Source organism: Triticum dicoccoides, chromosome 3B (genome assembly GCF_002162155.2).
Source record: "Triticum dicoccoides isolate Atlit2015 ecotype Zavitan chromosome 3B, WEW_v2.0, whole genome shotgun sequence".
Classification (NCBI taxonomy): domain Eukaryota; kingdom Viridiplantae; phylum Streptophyta; class Magnoliopsida; order Poales; family Poaceae; genus Triticum; species Triticum dicoccoides.
In genome coordinates this window covers 52,578,152-52,600,513 of record NC_041385.1, presented here as the reverse complement: position 1 = coordinate 52,600,513, position 22,362 = coordinate 52,578,152, and the positions used below count along the sequence as shown (strand labels likewise).

At 46.2% G+C, this 22,362-nt stretch overlaps 1 protein-coding gene across 1 annotated transcript; it reads right to left on the bottom strand.

Moving 5' to 3' along the window:
* Positions 1-264: 264 nt before the first annotated feature.
* Positions 265-18,064, bottom strand: LOC119279238 (mucin-7-like). Its single transcript, XM_037560553.1, has 5 exons — positions 17,370-18,064; positions 3,170-3,646; positions 1,945-2,113; positions 1,678-1,777; positions 265-596 (listed from the first exon to the last, which is right to left on the bottom strand). The coding sequence occupies exons 1-5, from the start codon at positions 18,062-18,064 to the stop codon at positions 520-522; spliced, it is 1,518 nt and encodes a 505-aa protein (XP_037416450.1). The 3' UTR covers positions 265-519.
* Positions 18,065-22,362: the final 4,298 nt, after the last annotated feature.

Sequence of the window (22,362 nt, the reverse complement as noted above, 5' to 3'; positions counted from 1 at the left end):
GCCCGGACCCATGAATAAGCCGGCAGTTCATTTTCTCCCGGCAGATTGGCCATGGCATCAGAATGAACACTTACCGGCAGCTTCACTGCCGGCAAAAACATGTTCACCAGGCAGTTAATATGCCCCACGCTGTGTTTCACTAGCAAGCCGTTCTAGGCAATATATACCTGATTTATTATCCATTCATCGAGCAACATATACCTGATTTAATATCCATTCATTCTCCTTGCGCAATCAGGAAAGATCACAGAACTTGCACATACATACACTTCAACCAACCTTAAACTTCATTCAATAACACATGCCAGACCAAATACATATGTTTCTAGATACATGTATGAAACGACCATATACAAGGAGGTTGTGCCACAAAAGGTTCTGTACATATGTTTTTAGATGTGTCACACAACCAAAATGAAAATAAAATGGCTTATGTACCAAAACAACCACCAAATAAGCATAGTAAAACTTGCCAATGTCTCTGGGTTCAGCAACCGAGGGATATATCACTTGACCAAATTAACTGTAGGTCTTCCAAACCTCCAGCAGCTTGCAGATCTTCCAGAACTCCATCAACTTGTGTACCCTTGGGAAACCTGCAACAGATAGGAAACTCAAAATGGGGCTCTTATTTCAGATTTTAAATTGACACATCAAAGATTTTGACATGCTGCAGTTTAACTCATCAGCATAAATAAAAATCTTCTAAATGTGTAACACTTCATCACAGCAAGCAATCATTATTATATAATTAGAATAACCATATTAATTGAGAGGACTTCTTCAATCAGATCAAGTATTGTTTACATACTAGAGGCTACGATTTGTATCCGTAAGCTGGCCATGTGGTAAAGGTAATGAAATAGGACCTGGAACCTGGATATGAGGTGATGAGAGAACCCATGAAATACATCTTTATCTGAACTGAAGCAGATAAATATGACCATATCTCAACTAATTTTGGAAAGCAGGCCAAATGTCATATCTAGCACTAGTAGACAATAGCTAGTGTATCCATTGAGATTTCCTTGAAATATCAAAAAAGAATCTCCCACAAATTCTGAAGAGCGGCATGTGGCCCTTTTTATCGAAAATGGGGGCCATGTGGCCCCTTTTATCGAAAAAAGTAACAAATTATGTTACCCTATTTTTGAGATATGGAAAACTAATAGAAAAAATACTATATTAAAACCGTATTAAAAACCATGGAGTTATTGCCAATACAGATTATTTTGAACCAATCAGATAAAGCATAACTGCAAAAACAAAGAGGAAGTGGTACCTAAAGACAGAGCATGTAACCACGTGGCATATGTGGTTAGCAACTCAAAACTTGATAAACGATTTAAAACAGAATATGTGGCCTTTGGTCGTAGCTGGCTAGTGGCTACAAAGAACACAAACCAATGCATCTTATAAGCTTGCTTGTGGTAGCATTGCTACAAACAGAAATCAATCATTATACATGATATAGTTATGGAAAGAAATGCATCAATTATACATGATATGGAAGAAAAACGTATCATTCTACATAATATGGTTATTGGAAGAAATGGATCGATTAGTACTCAAATGTTGACATCAAAGTAACTGAGCAAAGTAAAAGCAACTATATTACTTCTGTTTATGACTAGAACTGAACCAATAGACATCCTGTAGGAAGAGCCTGACACTTATCTGCTTCCAACTGCATACACAGAAGCTTTTGCCACTGGGCTACCATGCTCCCGATAAACATTATACAGTAGCACATCCCTTCCTTGCTGAGTAAATCAGACTTCAAGAAACACAAACAAACACCTGAGAATAATCACACAATTTCAACACTATATAACATAATTTCTACATCCGAAACAGCTGAGCATAAGAAAATTGTAACACTATATTAGTGCCCATTACAAGATTACTAATGGCTGAATGATAAAAATAGCAAAGAAATCTCACCGTTGGTTGAGAAGTACAGGAGGCGGTGAAGCCGAGACCGTAGGTGTCATTGCTCAGGCGGGGAAGTAGAGGTGAGGCGACACTGCTTGGGGGCGGGGATGGAGATGAGGTGCTATCCAGACGTAGTCTACACAGCGCTGCTTGGTGCAGAGGACGAATAGGAGGCATGCTGCGAGAAAGAGAGGAGTACCAATTACACAACATAACATACAAATCGAAGGACCAAATCAAGGGTGCAGACTGAAATAATGTACTGTACATAATAGAGTTAACACTGAGTTCTAGCTCCAAGTCAAATATCTTTCAGGTGCAAATAGGCAAACATGCTCAGTTCAAAAACAATGCATTGAGTTAAACATTTGTACAGAGTCTCCAGGAATGACATAGAAGATTTCTTGCACATGCTCATGCTCATTTTGTACATGCTCATTTTGTAAACTGCATTACTGTACTTTACAGAGTTGAGGGCATGCAAATTATTGGACAGAGTCTCATTCCATTTTGTACAGACTCCAGTTTTTGTACAACATCTCCAGAATTTTTGTACATGCTCATTTAGTAAACTTCAGTACTGTAGAGAGCTGAGGGCATGAGAATTCTTGGAAACATAAAAACAAAGATACAAAATATGTTTATGTCGTCCACCACTCTACCTCAACGACCCAGCTGGCGTGCAAGAATAAGAAACTATATTAGTAACCACAACCGACAGCATTCTTTTCTAATTGATTTGCTTTTGTGGTGAGAGTGTGAAGCATGATTGCAAATATTAAAAAGCATCATCTCTGGAGAACATAGCGCAGTAGACTAAACAAGTGGGCTGATGACGTAAAATAATTAGCTTTCTTTCATCTCACAACTGAACTACAAAGCTCAACTAAACAACTTAGTTCGGTGTCAACGAATCTAGTTAAGGTATGCACTTGTTAATCACCAGACTTCCCTGTCCTTCGATCTGAAGGGCTACTAATAGTACTTAGTTTTCATCTATGTTTATTTTCAAGTTCCGTTTTCAAACAATGCAAATAACCTTTGAAGGTGTTTGGATCGTGGTTTTGTTGTCATTGTCAGATCAAATTAATTAAAAAGGATGATTTGTTCTAACTGCTAGAATAGTTAAGTGCTACTGTTCGAGATTTTTTTTGAGGGATGCTACTGTTCGAGATTACATACATGTGTAGCTGCACATTCAGATGTTAAAAAGAGACAGGAGTTGAAATCTCACCTATGAAGAGGATTAGAGGACTCTGGTGAAAGGAAGTATAGGACGCAGCTGCCTAGGGAAAGGATGCTGAGGAGACAGAGCCGCTCGCTGGAGGGAGGACGCCCCGCTGCTGGGGGGGACGACGTAGAGGAAGCTGCCCCGCTCGATACTGGGGAGAAGGCTTGCTCGGTGTGGACCAAGCTCGCGGTGGAGGAGGGTGGTCGCCGGTGGAGTGGTTCCGCGACGTGGCTGGCCGGCGCTGGTGGCGTCGTCCGTGTCCTCGGCGGCGCTGTGATGTGGGGTCGGCGGCGGCGGCAGTCTGCAGCGGTGGGGTGTGGAGGGTGGAGTCTGCAGCAGCAGCGGGCAGTGGTTGGGGCCGACAGGGGCGGCGGTGGCGGCGGTGGTGTGGTGGAGGGCGCGGTCGGCGGCGGTGGGGGTGTGGCTAGGGTTGGCGGCGGATGTGGTCTGGATCGATTTGGGGATGAAGTGGATTGAAGTCTGTGGGTGGGGGCACGGGGCGTCTATATTTTCAGGCCAAAAGTCTCGCGCGCTTTTGGGCTCTCGTTAGCGCGCGCTTAGGCCCAACTTTAATTTGATCCCGCGCCATCCCACTGAAAAAAATAGTAATGGGTCCCGCATCAAAGACGGCCCCCGGCAGATAGAATGCCGTTTGGTAGTTCTCCCGGCAGATGTTGCGCCCTCATTATTATCGGCAGTCTGTTTGCCCTTGTTTCTTTAGTTCTACCGGCAGTTAAAATGCCCTTAGGTAGTTGTATCGGCAGTACAAAATGTCCCGGCAGTTTATTTGACCTTGTTCTGCTATTTCTACCGGCAGTTAATTGCCCCCAATTAAGTGTTGTGGTGTAGTGACCCCCTAGGAAACTTGCCCCCCAAGCCGGGAGGGGCGGCTACCCTAGGGGTGGCGCCCCCACCTCTCCTGGTTATGTGAGATGGGGTGGGAGGGGCGCTCAGCCCCTTAGTGGGCTGATGTGCCCTCTCCCCTTGGCCCAGAAGGCCCCCCAACGCTTGCCGGGGCCTCCGAAACCCCTTTCGGACACGCTGGTCATCACCTGGTACCTCCGGAACAATTCTGGACTCCAATACCCTTTGTCCAATATACCGATCTTCACCTCCAGACCATTCCGGAGCTCCTCGTCATGTCCGGGATCTCATCAGGGACTCCGAACTACCTTCGGTAACCACATACTATTTCCCATAACAACTCTAGCGTCACCGAACCTTAAGTGTGTAGACCCTACGGGTTCAGGAACCATGCAGACATGACCGAGACGTTCTCCGGCCAATAACCAACAGCGGGATCTGGATACCCATGTTGTCTCCCACATGTTCCACGATGATCTCATCGGATGAACCACGATGTCGGGGATTCAATCAACCCCGTATACAATTCTCTTTGTCAATCGGTATGTTACTTGCCCGAGATTCGATCGTCGGTATCCCAATACCTCGTTCAATCTCGTTACCGGCAAGTCACTTTACTCGTTCCGTAATGCATGATCCCGTGACTAACTACTTAGTCACATTGAGCTCATTCTGATGATGCATTACCGAGTGGGCCCAGAGATACCTCTCCGTCATACGGAGTGAAAAATCCCAGTCTCGATTCATGCCAACCCAACAACCACTTTCGGAGATACCTGTAGTGCACCTTTATAGTCACCAGTTACGTTGTGACGTTTGGTACACCCAAAGCACTCCTACGGTATCAGGGAGTTACACAATCTCATGTTCTAAGGAAATGGTACTTGACATTAGAAAAGCTTTCGCAAATGAACTACATGATCTTGTGCTATGCTTAGGATTGGGTCTTGTCCATCACATCATTCTCCTAATGATGTGATCCCGTTATCAATGACATCCAATGTCCATGGTCAGGAAACCATGACCATCTGTTGATCAACGAGCTAGTCAACTAGAGGCTCACTAGGGACATGTTGTGGTCTATGTATTCACACATGTATTGCGGTTTCCGGTCAATACAATTATAGCATGAACAATAGACAATCATCATGAACAAGGAAATACAATAATAACCATTTTATTATTGCCTCTAGGGCATATTTCCAACAGTCTCCCACTTGCACTAGAGTCAATAATCTAGTTCACATCACTATGTGATTGTAACGAATCCAACACCCATTGGGTTTGATCATATCTCGCTTGTGAGAGAGGTTAATAGTCAACGAGTCTGAATCTTTCAGATCCGTGTTTGCTTTACAAATCTCTATGTCATCTCCTAGATGCAGCTACCGCGCTCTATTTGGAGCTATTCCAAATAACTGTTCTACTATACGATTTCGGTTTACTACTCAGAATAATCCGGATTGGTGTCAAAGTTCGCATCGGCGTAACCCTTTACGACGAACTCTTTTACCACCTCCATAATCGAGAAAATTCCTTATTCCACTAGTTACTAAGGATATGTTTGACCGTTGTCTTGTTATCCATTCCTGGATCATTCTTGTACCCCTTGACTGACTCATGGCAAGGCACACTTCAGGTGTGGTACACAACATAGCATACTGTAGAGCCTATGTCTGAAGCATAGGGGACGACCTTTGTCCATTCTCTCTCTTCTGCCGAGGTCATGTCTTGAGTCTTACTCAATACTCACACCTTATAACACAGCCAAGAACTCCTTCTTCGCTGATCTATTTTGAACTTCTTCAAAATCTTGTCACGACATGTATTCATTTGAAAGTATTATTAAGCGTTTTTGATCTATCCTTATAGATCTTGATGCTCAATGTTCAAGTAGCTTAATCCAGGTTTTCCATTGAAAAACACTTTTCAAATACCCTATATGCTTCCTAGAAATTCTATATCATTTCTGATCAACAATACGTCAACAACATATACTCATCAGAAATTCTATAGTGCTCCCACTCACTTCTTTGGAAATACAAGTTTCTCATAAACTTTGTATAAATCCAAAATCTTTGATCATCTCATCAAAGCATATATTCCAACTCTGAGATGCTTACTCCAGTCCTTAGAAGGATTGTTGGAGCTTTGCATACTTGTTAGCATCTTTTAGGATTGTCAAAACCTTCTGGTTGTATCAGATACAACCTTTCCTCAAGAAAATCGTCGAGGAAACTATATTTTGACATCCTATCTGCAAGATTTCATAAATAATGCAGTAGCTGCTAATATAATTCTAACAGACTATTAACATCGCTACGAGTGAGAAAGTCTCATCGTAGTCAACTCCTTGAATTTGTCGGAAAACATCTTAGCGACAAGTCGTGCTTTGTTAATGGTGACACTTACCATCATTGTCTGTCTTCCCTTTTAAAATCCATCTGTACCCAACAGCCTTATCACCATCAAGTAGTTCTTCCAAAGTCTACACTTTGTTTTATACATGGATCTTCTCTCAGATTTTATGGCCTCGAGCCATTTGTCGGAATCCGGGCCCACCATCGCTTCTCCATAGCTCGTAGGTTCATTGTTGTCTAGCAACATGACCTCCAAGACAGGATTACCGTACCACAGGCTTCATGATCACTATCATCAGTTTCCACTTCAATTGGTGTAGGTGCCACAGGGACAACTTCCTGTGCCCTGCTACACACTAGTTGTAGTGACGGTTCAATAACCATATCAAGTCTCCACCATCCTTCCACTCAATTCTTTCGAGAGAAACTTTTCCTCGAGAAAGGACCCGTTTCTAGAAACAATCACTTTTGCTTCCGGATCTGAAAAAGGAGGTATACCCAACTGTTTTGGGTGTCCTATGAAGATGTATTTATCCGCTTTGGGTTTGAGCTTATCAGGATGAAACTTTTTTCACATAAGTGTTGCAGCCCCAAACTTTCAAGAAACGACAACTTAGGTTTCTCTAAACCATAGTTCATACGGTGTCATCTCAATGGAATTATGTGGTGCCCTATTAAAGTGAATGTGGTTGTCTCTAATGCCTAATCCATAAACGATAGTGGTAATTCGATAAGAGACATCATGGCATGCTCCATATCCAATAGGGTGCATCTATGATGTTCAGACACACCATCACACTATGGTGTTCCAGGCGGTATTAGTTGTGAAACAATTTCCACAATGTCTTAATTGTGTACCAAACACGTAACTCAGATATTCATCTCTATGATCATATCATAGACATTTTATCCTCTTGTCATGATGATCTTCAACTTCACTCTGAAATTACTTGAACCTTTCAATAATTCAAACTTGTGTTTCATCAAGTAAATATACTCAGCATCTACTCAAATCATCTGTGAAGTAAGAACATAACGATATCCACTGCATGCCTCAGCACTCATTGGATTGCACACATCAAAATGTATTACTTCCAACAAGTTGCTTTCTTGTTCCATCTCACTGAAAACGAGGCCTTTCAATCATCTTGCCCAGGTGGTATGATTTGCATGTCTCAAGTGATTCAAAAACAAGTGAGTCCAAACGATCCATCTGTATGGAGTTTCTTCATGCATACATAAATATACATGGTTCGCATGTCTCAAACTTTTCAAAAATGAGTGAGTCCAAAGATCCATCAACATGCAGCTTCTTCATGCATATTATACCAATATGACTCAAATGGCAGTGCCACAAGCAGGTGGTACTATCATTAATATATTATATCTTTTGGCATGAACATGTGTATCACTACAATCGAGATTCAATAAACCATTCATTTTAGGTGTAAGACCATTGAAGGTATTATTCAAATAAACAAAGTAACCATTATTCTCCTTAATTGAATAACCGTATTGCGATAGACATAATCCAATCATGTCTATGCTCAACGCAAACACCAAATAACAATTATTTAGGTTTAACACCAATCTCGGTGGTAGAGGGAGTATGCGATGCTTGATCACATCAAGCTTGGAAACACTTCCAACACATATCATCATCTCTCCTTTAGCTAGTCTCCGTTTATTCCGCAGCTTTTATTTCGAGTTACTAACACTTAGCAACCGAACTGGTATCTAATACCCTCGTGCTACTAGGAGTACTAGTAAAGTACACATTAATATAATATATATCCAATATACTTCTATCGACCTTGCCAGCCTTCTCATCTACCAAGTATCTAGGGTAGTTCTGCTTCAGTGACCGTTCCCCTCATTACAGAAGCACTTAGTCTCGGGTTTGGGTTCAACCTTGGGTTTCTTCACTAGAGCAGCAACTGATTTGCTATTTCATGAAGTATCCCTTCTTGCCCTTGCCCTTCTTTAAACTAGTGGTTTCACTAACTATCAACAATTGATGCTCCTTCTTGATTTCTACTTTCGCGGTGTCAAACATAGCGAATATTTCAAGGATCATCAAATCTATCCCTGATATGTTATAGTTCATCACGAGGCTCTAGCAGCTTGGTGGAAATGACTTTGGAGAAACATCACTATCTCATCTGGAAGATTAACTCCCACTCGATATAAGTTCTTGTTGTACCCAGACAATCTGAGTACAAGCTCAATGATTGAGCTTTTCTCCCTTAGTTTGTAGGCTAAGAAACTCGTCGGAGGTCTCATCCCTCTTGTCGTGGGCACGAGCCTAAAATCCCAGTTTCATCCCTCGGAACATCTCTTATGTTCCGCGACGTTCCAAAATCGTCTTTGGTGCCTCAATTCTAAACCGTTTAACATTACTGAACTATCACGTAGTCATCAAAACGTGTATGTCAGATGTTCGCAACATCCACAGACGATGTTCGAGGTTCAGTACACCGAGCGGTGCATTAAGGACATAAGCCTTCTACGCAGCAATGAGGACAATCCTCAGTTTACGGACCCAGCCCGCATAATTGCTACTATCAATTTTCAACTAAATTTTCTCTAGGAACATATCTAAAACAGTAGAACTAAAACGCGAGCAACGACATAATTTGCAAAGACCTTTTGACTATGTTCGGGATAATTAAGTTCATCTAATGAACTCCCACTCAGATAGACATCCCTCTAGTCATCTAAGTGTTACATGATCCTAGTCAACTAGTCCGTGTTCGATCATCACGTGAGACGAACTAGTAATCAGCGGTGAACATCTCCATGTTGATCGTATCTACTATACGACTCATGTTCAACCTTTCGGTCTCTTGTGTTCCGAGGCCATGTCTGTACATGCTAGGCTCGTCAAGTCAACCTAAGTGTTTCGCGTGTGTAAATCTGGCTTACACCCGTTGTATGTGAACGTTAGAATCTATCACACCCGATCATCACGTGGTGCTTCGAAACAACGAACTTTCGCAATGGTGCACAGTTAGGGGGAACACTTTCATGAAATTTTAGTGAGGGATCATCTTATTTATGCTACCTTCGTTCTAAGCAAATAAGATGTAAACATGACAAACATCACATGCAAATCATAAAGTGACATGATATGGCCATCATCATCTTGCGCCTTTGATCTCCATCTTTGAGGCGCGGCATGATCACCTTCGTCACCGGCATGACACCATGATCTCCATCATCATGATCTTCATCATCGTGTCTCCATGAAGTTGTCTCACCAATTATTACTTCTACTACTATGGCTAACGGTTAGCAATAAAGTAAAGTAATTACATGGCGTTGTTCAATGACACGCAGGTCATACAATAAATTAAGACAACTCATATGGCTCCTGCCGGTTGTCATACTCATCGACAAGCAAGTCGTGATTCCTATTACAAGAACATGATCCATCTCATACATCACATACTCCCTCCGTCCTTTAAAGAGTGTACTTCCAACTTTCTTGGAAATTCAAACTTTTTTATATTTGACCGTGTTTATATAATAATACATCAACATTTATGCCATCAAATTAGTAGCATTAGATTTGTGATAAAATATACTTTCATCATATACCTATTTGATTTCACAAATATTGATATATTTTTGCACAAACTCGGTCAAACTTTGAAATAGTTTGACCCTCCAACAAAGTTGGAAGTACACTCTTTAAAGGACGGAGGGAGTATCATTCATCACATTCTTTTGGCCATATCACATCACATAGCATACCCTGCAAAAACAAGTTAGACGTCCTCTAATTGTTGTTTGCATGTTTTACGTGGCTGCTATGGATTTCTAGCAAGAACATTTCTTACCTACGCAAAAACCACAACGTGATATGCCAATTGCTATTTACCCTTCATAAGGACCCTTTTCATCGAATCCGATTCGACTAAAGTGGGAGAGACTGGCACCGGCTAGCCACCTTATGCAACAAGTGCATGTCAGTTGGTGGAACCTGTCTCACGTAAGTGTACGTGTAAGGTCGGTCCGGGCCGCTTCATCCCACAATACCGTCGAAACAAGATAGGACTAGTAACGGTAAGCATATTGAACAAAATCAACGCCCACAACAACTTGTGTTCTACTCGTGCATAGAATCTACGCAATAGACCTCACTCATGATGCCACTGTTGGGGAACGTAGCAGAAATTCAAAATTTTCTACGCATCACCAACATCAATCTATGGAGAGACTAGCAACGAGAGAGAGAGGGAGTACATCTTCATACCCTTGAAGATCGCTAAGCGGAAGCGTTACAAGAACGCGGTCGGTGGAGTCGTTCACGAAGCGATTCAGATCGCGGCCGAATCCGATCTAAGCACCGAACAACGGTGCCTCCGTGTTCAACACACGTACAGCCCGGGGACGTCTCCTCCTTCTTGATCCAGCAAGGGGAGAGGAGAAGTTGAGGGATAACTCCGACAACACGACGGCATGGTGGTGATGGAGCTCGTGGTTCTCCGGCAGGGCTTCTCCAAGCACTACGGAGGAGGAAGAGGTGTTGGAGGAGGGAGAGGGCTGCGCCAGGGGAAGGGTGCGGCTGCCCTCTCTCTCCCTCACTATATATAGGGGGAAGGGAGGAGGGGGAGGTGCCCTAGGCTTCCCTAGGGGAGGGGCGGCGGACACAGGGGAAACCCTAGATGGGTTTGGGCGCCCCCACCCCCTAGGAAACTTGCACCCCAAGCCGGGTGGGGCGGCTGCCCTAGGGGTGGCGCCCCCACCTCTCTTGGTTACGTGAGATGGGGTGGGAGGGGCGCTCAGCCCCTTAGTGGGCTGATGTGCCTTCTCCCCTTGGCCCATAAGGCCCCCCAACGCTTGCCGGGGCCTTCGAAACCCCTTTCGGACATGCTGGTCATCACCTTGTACCCCCGGAACGATTTTGGACTCCAATACCCTTCGTCCAATATATCGATCTTCACCTCTGGACTATTCTGGAGCTCCTCGTCATGTCCGGGATCTCATCCGGGACTCCAAACTACGTTCGGTAACCACATACTATTTCCCATAACAACTCTAGCGTCACCGAACCTTAAGTGTGTAGACCCTACGGGTTCGGGAACCATGTAGACATGACCGAGACGTTCTCCGACCAATGACCAACAGCAGGATCTGGATACCCATGTTGTCTCCCACATGTTCCATGATGATCTCATCGGATGAACCACGATGTCGGGGATTCAATCAATCCCATATGCAATTCCCTTTGTCAATCGGTATGTTACTTGCCCGAGATTCGATCGTCCGTATCCCAATACCTCATTAAATCTCGTTACCGGCAAGTCACTTTACTCGTTCCGTAATGCATGATCCCGTGACTAACTACTTAGTCACATTGAGATCATTATGATGATGCATTACCGAGTGGGCCCAGAGATACCTCTCCATCATACGGAGTGACAAATCCCAGTCTCAATTCGTGCCAAACCAACAACCACTTTCGGAGATACCTGTAGTGCACCTTTATAGTCACCCAGTTACGTTGTGACGTTTGGTACACCCAAAGCACTCCTACGGTATCAGGGAGTTACACAATCTCATGGTCTAAGGAAATGGTACTTGACATTAGAAAAGCTTTCGCAAACGAACTACACGATCTTGTGCTATGCTTAGGATTGGGTCTTGTCCATCACATCATTCTCCTAATGATGTGATCCCGTTATCAATGACATCCAATGTCCATGGTCAGGAAACCCTGACCATCTGTTGATCAACGAGCTAGTCAACTAGAGGCTCACTAGGGACATGTTGTGGTCTATGTATTCACACATGTATTGCGGTTTCCGGTCAATACAATTATAGCATGAACAATAGACAATTATCATGAACAAGGAAATACAATAATAACCATTTTATTATTGCCTCTAGGGCATATTTCCAATAGTTTTAGCTCATGGGGGATCCCCTGCAGCGCGAGCGAGCCCTCCAAGATGTTGCGGCCAGGGATGAACGCAGTTTGGGTGAGACTAATGGTGCGGTGCATGATCGGGACAAGGCGAGAAGTGGTAGCTTTGGAACAGATCTTAAAAAGGCACATTAATAAGTGCAATTGGTCTAAATTGGCAGATGTCATCGGCTCTGGACACTTTAGGGATGAGCGAGAGGACCCCAAAGTTAAGCCTGGAGATGTCCACTGTTCCGCGCATGAAACTGTTACACACGCCAAAAATTGGTCCCTGCGGGATCGACCAAAGGTGTTTGAACATTGCCACCAGCCACCCATCCGGGCCTGGTGCCGTATCGATTTTCATGCTCCTAAGAGCAGCGTCGATCTCCTCGGGTAAAAACGCGAGCCCCAACTCCTCGTTTTCACAGTCGGTTATGAGCTGGGAAGGGTCCCAGATGTCATTGCGAACCCCGGCTTGCTGATCATCGCTCGTCCCCGTAAGCTGGACATAGAAGTCATACACGTGACGCACTATGTCGGCCTGAGCTAGCAGTAACCCCTGTTCAGACTGCAGGCGAAGTATCGCACATCTACGCCTTCGCCCATTAGCGTAAGCATGGAAGTATTTCGTATTGGCATCACCTTTGAGGACCCACTTTAGCCCCCCCCACCCCCACCCCCCGACGCCTCCAGTATTCCTCTTCCGCTCGGAGCAAGGACTGCACCTGGTCATCCAACGCGTAACGACGGGCCCATTCTGGTTCATAGAAAGGCCTCGAAGCCCCCTGTTGGTCAAGACTCACGATCTCTGAGAGGATACTCTCCCTGAGCATCCTGTTCGGGCGTCCAAAGTTGGCCCCCAACCCTTAAGACTAGCCCTAAGACGGCTCCCTACCGCACTCCAAAACTCCACTGGGCCGTGTTGGTTACCCACCTGGCTAATGGAGAAGTTCCACTTCGCCCTGAAGATGGAATCAAAGTCATGGTTTTCGAACCAAGCCGTTTTGAAGAAAAATCGCGGGCTTCGGCGAATCCTGTCCTCCCCTGAGGTCAAGATAAGCGGGACGTGGTCCGACCTGATCCTAGTCTCCGCAACAAGCGAACATAAGGAATAGACCAGCTTCCAGTTCTGTGAGATAAACACCCTGTCTAGAACTGATCACACTGTGGAGAGATGCTTGTTTTTCCACGTGTAGCGAGCCCCAGCCCGTGCCACCTCGCGAAGAGCCATGGTGGCGATGGTGTTATTAAACATGGTCACCCTTGACCAGTTAATATTGTCGTTGTTGTTGTCTGCACCCGAGCGGATCAGGTTGAAATCCCCGCCAACGACTAGGGGGATTAACAAGGAGTTCACCGCGAGCACCTTGGTTTGCACCTCGCCCAAGAAATCAGCCGATCTCGAGTGATCAGAAGGTCCATAGACCTGGATCACCACCAGCTCCCTCTGAGACTGATGGTGGCGAATGTGTCTAGCAAGAAAAAAGGTGCCAGCGTCCCATGTTAGCACCTCATATACAGCTTGGTCAAAGCCAAGAAGCATGCCCCAAGAGTGCCCTGACGTTGCAAGATGGTTCCAGGAAAACCTCTCTAGGGGGTCTATGGCCAGCAGCTCATGGTGATGAAAATCAACCTTAATGGTCTCCTGCAAGCCAACTATGTCGATACCCTCCTTCCTCATGTACTCCTTAAGCTGGGTTCGACGCCCCACGTGGCCGTAACCACGGATATTCCAAAAGATGGCCCGCATCTAAATGATTCGGTTGCGAAGGCGAATGCCTCTTGAAGATGCCGCCTTGGCCACACACCTCACCTTGGCCCTGCAAGGCGAGGGAGGGGGGCAACCCCTGTTGCCAATGCCCCCTCATCGGGCCGAACCGCTGGTGCCAGGAGAGCCCCGGCCTCCTGCATCTGCAAGTCCGCAGGCGTCGCAACCGCTGCTGCAAGCGCCGCTTGCACCTGTTCTTCACGCGCAACAGGGGAGGAGCTCACGCGAGCCCCCAATACACGACGCATCCACCCCACTATCTTCTAACACCTCCCTAAGGTGATCATCAGAGAACGCATGCAGAACCAAAAAACGAGTGGTCGGGTTACCTGTGTGCTCGAGGTTTTTCTGGGCCTGGATGAGTTGCGCCCTCTGCATCGCCGGCGGGTTTGCCTTGGCACCCGTAGAGTGCGAGCTGGAGCACACCGGAGCCGCGACCACCACCTTGGATCTCTTGGCCTGCGGGATCGGTGCCGCCTTGGTCGCCTCCTAGAGCAGAACACCGCCGATGGGCAGCGCGAGTGGAGAGGTGAGGGCCATCACCAGGTGATAGGGAGTAGGCAACGCGCCCAGCGGCTCCATGGGCCTGATGCCTTCAGTGGAGACTGTGCGCCCCGCCAACTTCTTGGCTTGCCGCACGGAGCCGCTCTTGCTACCACCATTCTCTTCGGAGGCCGGCGACCCAGTCGGGGAGGGGAGGAGGGTGCTGGCGGACAACACCATCGGCGTGCGCTCTCCCGCTGGCACGCCCATCTCGCATGATGCCGTCATACCCTTGTCGAGCATGGCCACCGAGGGGGGAGTCGCCAATCCCAAGTTGGAGCCGTACTAGTTCACCACCGCCACTTCCATCGTGGCCGCCGAGGACGGGGCGATGGTGTGACAGGTGTGAGCCATCGGAGAGCCCTCGCCACGGAGACCGAGCTTCTCCCACGCCGCGGTGTCGATGGAGTCGTCATCCATGCTAGCCTCGTTGTCGTGTCGTGTCTCTTATCATGGGTCTTGTCCTTGTCGTCGTGGTCTAGGTCCTTGTCCTTGGAAGATGGAGGTGGGGGAGGGGGCAGAGCAGGCGCAGAGCGACGGGGAGGATCGAGCTCCGGCTCCAGCTTGATGAGGAAACCCTCCCCATTGAACCAGATCTAGACCGACCCGCGCATATTCTCTAGCTTGCGGCATGCAAAAAGCATCTGCACTGGGCCTGAGCGGATTAAGGAGAGCTCATCCACCACCAGCGGTATGCCCAGCATTGTCATCCCCGCCATGAGCCTGTTCACCCTACGGTGCTTAGGAGGGATGCCCCACAGCTTAATCCACACAATGGAAGGGTGCTCATCGCAACCATTGTGGTGCTTCTAAAGTGCCCACATGGTTAGGATGACAAGTGTAGAAATCCCTTTTCGCATGCTCACCGAAGCCAAAGACGAGGTGGAGGCACACCACTCAAGGAACTCATTGTCTGGGCATGGGATGGTATCAGCCACATGATGCAAGCGAGAAACTCGTGCCACGCCTAACGAAAAGGGCCAACTCCTATTTGGTGCCCATATCGCGAGTTATGGGCAAAATGGTAGACAACGCATACCCCCATTCACTATGCTAGATTTCTTGGGCCGACCCATATAGGCACATTTTTGTGAAGCCATCAATGGGTTTTGGGAAGCTTCTATAGCTTCTCATCGGTTTATTTTTCCGTTTCTGGTTTTTCCTAGTTTTTGTTTGTTTCTTTTTTTGTTTTTAGTTTTTCCTTTACATTTCATTTTTTTTCAAATGCATGCATGAACTATTTTCAGATTCGTTAACTTTTTCAAATTTGTGATTTTTTCTTAAATCGTGAACTTTTCTTAAATTCACACACTTTTTCAAACTAACTAACTGTTTTCAAACTCATGTTTTTTTAAAAAAAATTAGGAACTTTTCTCAAATTCGTGAATTTTTTCATTTTCGCACATTTTCAAGTTAGGAACATTTTTTGAAATTCATGAACTATTTTTTTTGTGAACTCTTTTTAAGTGAATGATTTTTTTTTTCAAAAAGTTAACGGTCTATGTCCACCATTGAAGGTCAATGGTCATTTGGCAATGGTCAAAGTCAATGGCTGCGGTCCAATAACCTGTGCTCAAATGCGCTCATGGGCCGTGGCCCATATTGTTCCGCAACTCCTGCCGGCGAGTCCGGTCCAAGGTTGCGGAGCGGAACGAGCGTCGTAGACGAAGTAGTCGAACACGAAAGTAAAAGACACAGAGAGATATGGAGGAGACCAGGTTTATTAATCAATGATCAGGGATTACAATGATGGCTCCTTGTTTCTTTATATAGGGACTAGGGGGTCAAGGGATAAGTACCCACTTAACAAAAGTGGGGGAAACGGGAGGGGCTACCCCGTGCGATATGCACGAGGCGAGCCGCCACCCCAACGATGACTCGGTTTCCCAACACTCCCCCTTGGGTAATTATCTGTATATCCATGCCTCAAAACTTCGAAAAACCCAGTGGGAAAAAATATGGAGAAAGAGCACACAGTATACGTTGTTGTATTGCACGAATTGCCTTGTCAAAAACCTCATGTGAGAAACATCAGGAAAACTCACTCAAGGGAAAAAGAGTACAATCCACTCAACCATCAAGTTGAGTACTCGATCATCAGGATTGAGATTTTAGCGACGAGTTTGTGAAGTTTCTCCCCGTAAACCTTGCATCTCTCTAAGTCTCATCATACCAATTCCACGCACACACCTCTCTAAGGTTGATGCCGGTAATGATTTAGTGAACATATCAGCAAGATTGTCACAAGACTTAGTATGCAAAACTTTCACCTCATTCAACTGCTGCACCTCATGTGCATAGAAGAACTTGGGACTAATATGCTTAGTAAGGTTACTCTTCACATAACCCATCTGGACTTGTGCAACACAAGCAGAATTTTCTTCATAGATAATGGTAGGGGTTTGTACGGTGTTCAGCCCACATGTCTGCTGAATGTGGCGGATCATCCGCCAAAGCGATACACACTCTTTAGACGCTTCGAATAGTGCCATGATTTCCGAGTGGTTTGTGGATGTCGACACAAGTGTTTGCTTGGACGATTTCCAGGAAAACGCAGTTCCACCACAAATGAAAACATACCCAGTCTGCGATTTGCAATCATGCGGGTCTGATAGGCACCCAGCATCAGCATAGCCTATAATAGATAGGTCTTGATTCCTTTTATAAAACAGGCCAAGATCTTTGGTCCCTTGCAGGTAATGGAAGACGTCCTTGACACCTTTCCAATGTCTTTTGGTATGTTCAGAACTGTACCTCGCAAGCAAACTGACGGCGAACGCTATGTCTGGCTGTGTACAGTTTGCGAGATACATGAGTTCTCCAACTGCACTCAGGTAAGGAAATTCTGGTCCCAGAGTTTCCTCCCCCTCTTCCTTTGGCCTGAACGGGTCCTTGTCTGGTTGTATAGACCTCCCGACCATCGGGATCTTAGAAGGATATGCCTTATCAAATCCAAATCTTTCCAACACCTTCTGGGTGTAGGCCGACTGGTGCACTAGAATCCCATCAGGGGAATGTTCAAGTTGTAGACCTAGACAGAACTTGGTTTTAACCAAATCCTTCATCTCGAATTCCGACATCAGGTAGGAACTCGCTTCCTCAATATCCTCAGGTGTACCGATTATGTTTAAATCGTCCACGTACACCGAGATTATACAGAATCCATCTTGGGATCGCCGTATAAAAACACATGGGCAATCTTTATTGCTCGTATAGCCCTTCTCATGAAGGAAATCGCTTAAGCGATTGTACCACATTCTACCAGACTGTCTAAGTCCGTACAGTGCCTTTTGAAGTTGAACACTGTATAGACCCCTGTTTGCTCTATCATGATTCGGAACAGGGATACCTTCTGGAACCTTCATGTATATGTTCGAATCCAAGTTACCATACAGGTAAGCGGTGACAACATCCATTAGTTTCATTTTCAAGCCCATATTTACTGCCATCGAGATCAAGTATCTAAAGGTAACTCCATCCATGACCGGGGAATAAGTCTCCTCAAAATCGACACCTGGTCGTTGAGTGAACCCTTGAGCGACGAGCCTTGCTTTGTACCGTACTACCTTATTATTTTCATCTCTCTTTCGAACAAAAACCCACCTATGGCCAACAGGGTGAATGTGGGGAGGAGTTCGACAAACTTGTCCGAACACCTTCCTTTTGTTGAGAGATAATAATTCGGCAGTAATTGCCTGCTGCCAATCTTTCCAATCCGACCTTTTCTTGCAATCAGCGAGCGTGTTAGGCTCAGGGTCAAGATCTATGATTGAGGCAATTTTCGTAGCAAAGTTGATGTCGACAATCACCGTTGCTCGGTTCAGGGACTCCCCCGTAAAAATATAATTTATGGCCATTTCGTCATGGAGCGCATCCGGCGCAAACACTTGCTCTACCAAATTTCCCATTATGGGAGCAAGGTCCTTTACATTTCCCGCGCCGATGTGTGCGCTCACATCTCCGCTGATTGTTTCCCCTATTGGAAAGTTTAAGTCCGGAATATCGTGCACTGAATTTTCCGTACGTGTGCCAGGTCTCGACTGGCTCCCCGTTTCAATTTGGGGTACTTTGACGACAGGCTGCGATAAATCTCCTTATCCTTTTTCGTCAGGCGTCCCCGAGTACCTGGGATTTGAGAAGCCGGATTTCTCGTCCTTTTAGGCCTTTGGACGGTAGCGGGTATACCATCATTTTTCTTTGGTATTTCAATTCTTTCCGGTGCATTGTGCGCGTGCACATGCGATTTTGTCACAGTATTTAAGTCACTAAAGTGGTCAGGCAATTGATTTGCTAATGACTGCAAATCTATTATCTTTTGGACTTCTCTCTCAGTCTCAGCAGTGCGCGGGTCATGAGCGTGGATCCCCGTGGCTTGCCACGTGATTTCTCGACTTTTAGCATCAAGGGGTTGATTCTCTCCCCCTAAAGTTAGAAAAAGATCCTCGTCAAAAATGCAATCAGCAAAACGAGCCATGTGACAGTCACCTTTCATGGGGTCCAGATACCTGATTATGGACACAGTCTCATAACCAATGTATATCCCCGACTTACGGAGCGGGCCCATCGCCGATCGCTGAGGGGGTGGTATTGGTACATATACCTGGCAACCGAACCTACGAAGGTGGGAAATTTTCGGTGCCGACCCTTGCGCAAGTTGAACAGGAGAGTGGATGTTGTAGGCCGACGGTCGAAAGTTGATGAGATTAGTCGCGTGTAACACCGCGTGGCCCCAACATGTAGTTGGTAAATTACAACCCTGAAGGAGCGGTCGGGCAATGAATTTAATTCTTTTAATCAATGCCTCGGCAAGTCCATTTTGTGTATGAACATGTGGTACCGAGTGCTCAACTTTGATTCCCATTGCCATGCAATAATCATCGAACGCCTTTGAAGTAAATTCTCCGGCATTGTCCATTCGAATAGACTTTATACGATAATTCGGGAATTTATTCCTCATTTGTATGATCTGTGAGATCAATTTTGTAAAGGCATGGTTCCGTGTTGACAGCAGGCAAACATTGGACCATTTAGAGGAAGCATCAATGAGCACCATGAAGTACCGAAACGGCCCCGTGAGGGGCTGAATTGGACCGCATATGTCCCCTTGGATATGTTCCAAGAACGCGGGGATTTCATCCCTCACCTTAAGGGGCGATGGCCTAATGACTAACTTCCCCTTAGCGCATGTGGAGCACACAAAATCATCGGGATTCGGGAAGTTCTTCACGTTAACATTATGGCCATGCGAGTTGTTAATTATATTTCTCATCATCCTAAGTCCGGGGTGGCCTAACCTATCGTGCCAGAGGCAGAAGAGTTCAGAGCTTCTAAAGACGGTCTTGAGGGTAGTGTACACGGGCGGTGCTACTATCTTAGTGTAGTATAGCCCTGTGTCAAACGAAGGAAGCCTTTCGATAACATGTTTACCACCGACATCTCGCTTTGTGATGAGTAGGCACTCCTTGCCGTTTTCATCATCGATCTCAGCATGGAAACCATTAGCGTGGATGTCTCTAAAGCTCAAAAGAGTACGAGTCGACTCCGGGTACAACTACGCATCATTAATGATCAAAGTTGTTCCCATAGGGAGTATAATAGTGGCTCGTCCGGAGCCAACTATGTGAGAACCGCAGCCGGCGATTGTCATAATACTTCCCGGAGATTTTTTAATGGACTCAAAGTACTTAGTTTCTCGTAAAATGGTATGAGTGGTGGCGCTATCGGCAAGGCACGTTTCCTCCATTCGGGCGCCACACACGTTGTAAAATATGACATCTAATTAATGTAATGAGGAAGAAAATACATTAAAAATAAATGCACACATCTCAGAACATAACATGCTATCATGTATAAATAATGGAATAAATGAATAAATGTCATCCAATGGCCAAAGTAAAGAATAAGTTTATGCTCTCATAGAGCTTACAACGAAATCAAATTTATTCAATTTTATTGTATCAAATCACGGAATCATGATAACTAAAGAGGTATGCTAAGTGGACTCGGTGAAGAAGCCATTCACTTCCGCCGCAATCTCCATACTAGTGAGCTGATCCTCCTTAGAAATCATCTTGGAGGCCGCATCAATTTCTAGTGGCGGTGCCGCCGCCGAGGCGACCATGTGGTCAACCTCCATGGCGACGTGGGCGTCGGTAGAGACCGCCAAATCTGCCGCGATGGGCACCACGGGGTTCGCCTCTATGGGCGCAGCAGGGGGCGTAGCGATCATCACGGGTGCCGCCATGGGCGCCGGTGGTGCTCCCTCCTGAACCAAGGCGAGGTGCAACTCACGCGCCTTCCGAGCCTTGTATGCGTCAACGACCTCCGGTGGTGTGTGACACTGGCGGGAGAAATGCTCCACCGAGCCACAACGGAAGCAGTCCTGAGGCCTCTGCCCTCCCTTGCCCGGTTTGTTCTGCTTAGCCGGGGCAGGGGGGTGAGGGCCCTTCTTCTTGCCCTTGCGGCCCCTCTTCTTCTGTTGAGGCTTGCGGACTTTGAGAGCATTCACCTCCTGGCGAGAACTCCCTCCAAGTGGTTGCGCGACAAAGTTCTTTTTGAGAACCTCATCCTGTGCCTCCGCCACCTGGAGGACGTCAATCAACTCTGAATACCTCGTGTAGTTCCCCTGGCGGTAGTTCTGTGAGGACTGGACCGCGTCGGGGTGGAAAGTGGATAGGGTTTTCTCAATCTTCTGGGAGTCGGTAATCTCAGTACCACACAACCAAAGAGTTGTACAAATCCAGTGTAGAGCCGAATTGTACTTCCCAACCGTCTGGAAGTCCGCAAACCTCAGACAGATCCACTCTGCCTCTGCACGTGGCTTCACAGTGTACTTCAGCCGCTCAAACCGCTACTTAAGAGCGGTCCAATGGCTAGAAGCACTGCGCTGAGCCATATACTCATCTTTCAAAGTAGGTGACAGGTGATGACGGAGAAAGTGCACAGCCTGCGCATTCTCAGTTTCCAACTTGGGATCAGTGGCAGCCAGCTGGGCCCCCTTACCGATCGCCCTCAGGAGGGTTTTGCCCTGGAGAAAAATCTCACAGTTCGAGGACCATGACAGGTAGTTCAACCCTGTCTGGGCCAACTCAGCAAACTCCTTGTGGACAATTCCGGCCATCTGTGATTTATGCAAAAATCATGAGATTACAGCAGGTAATATTTTGCACAAAGCGATGTTGATAAACTTATTCAATAAAAAGACGTTCCAATATTTAAAAACATGCTATTATATGACTTACTAAGTGATTAAGAGTGCTAAACAATTAATCTACAGCAGTAAAATCATACAATAATATCATGTTACAAAAGATAGCATGTTAAGCGCATCTCGTATGTGAAAACTAGCCCAAAAATTGAATTCCCGAGGCATTTTTAAGCCCAAATACGCATTTTTCAGCGAAAACACACAGTTCTAGGGGCTTCTACGCGAAATATTACAGCAGGAATAAAACTTGCGTAAAATCTAGAAACTACGGGGGCTAAACCGCAAAAGTCTCGCGCTGCAGCCGGCGCGCCCCCTTTTTTTATGGGGAACCCATGGTCGTGGCCCATTCGGCCCAACAACCAGCGGGCCAGCCCATGTGCGGCGTTGACCTCCTGCCCGCAGGGACGCTAGGGTTTCCCTAGCGCCCGAGCGGCGGCGGCGGCTCGTCCGCCGGCACCTGTGCCGGACGCGGCTCGAGGGGGCGGCGGTGTGCAGCGAGCAGGCGCGGCCACTTGGAGCGGTGCGGTCGGCGCGGCCAGC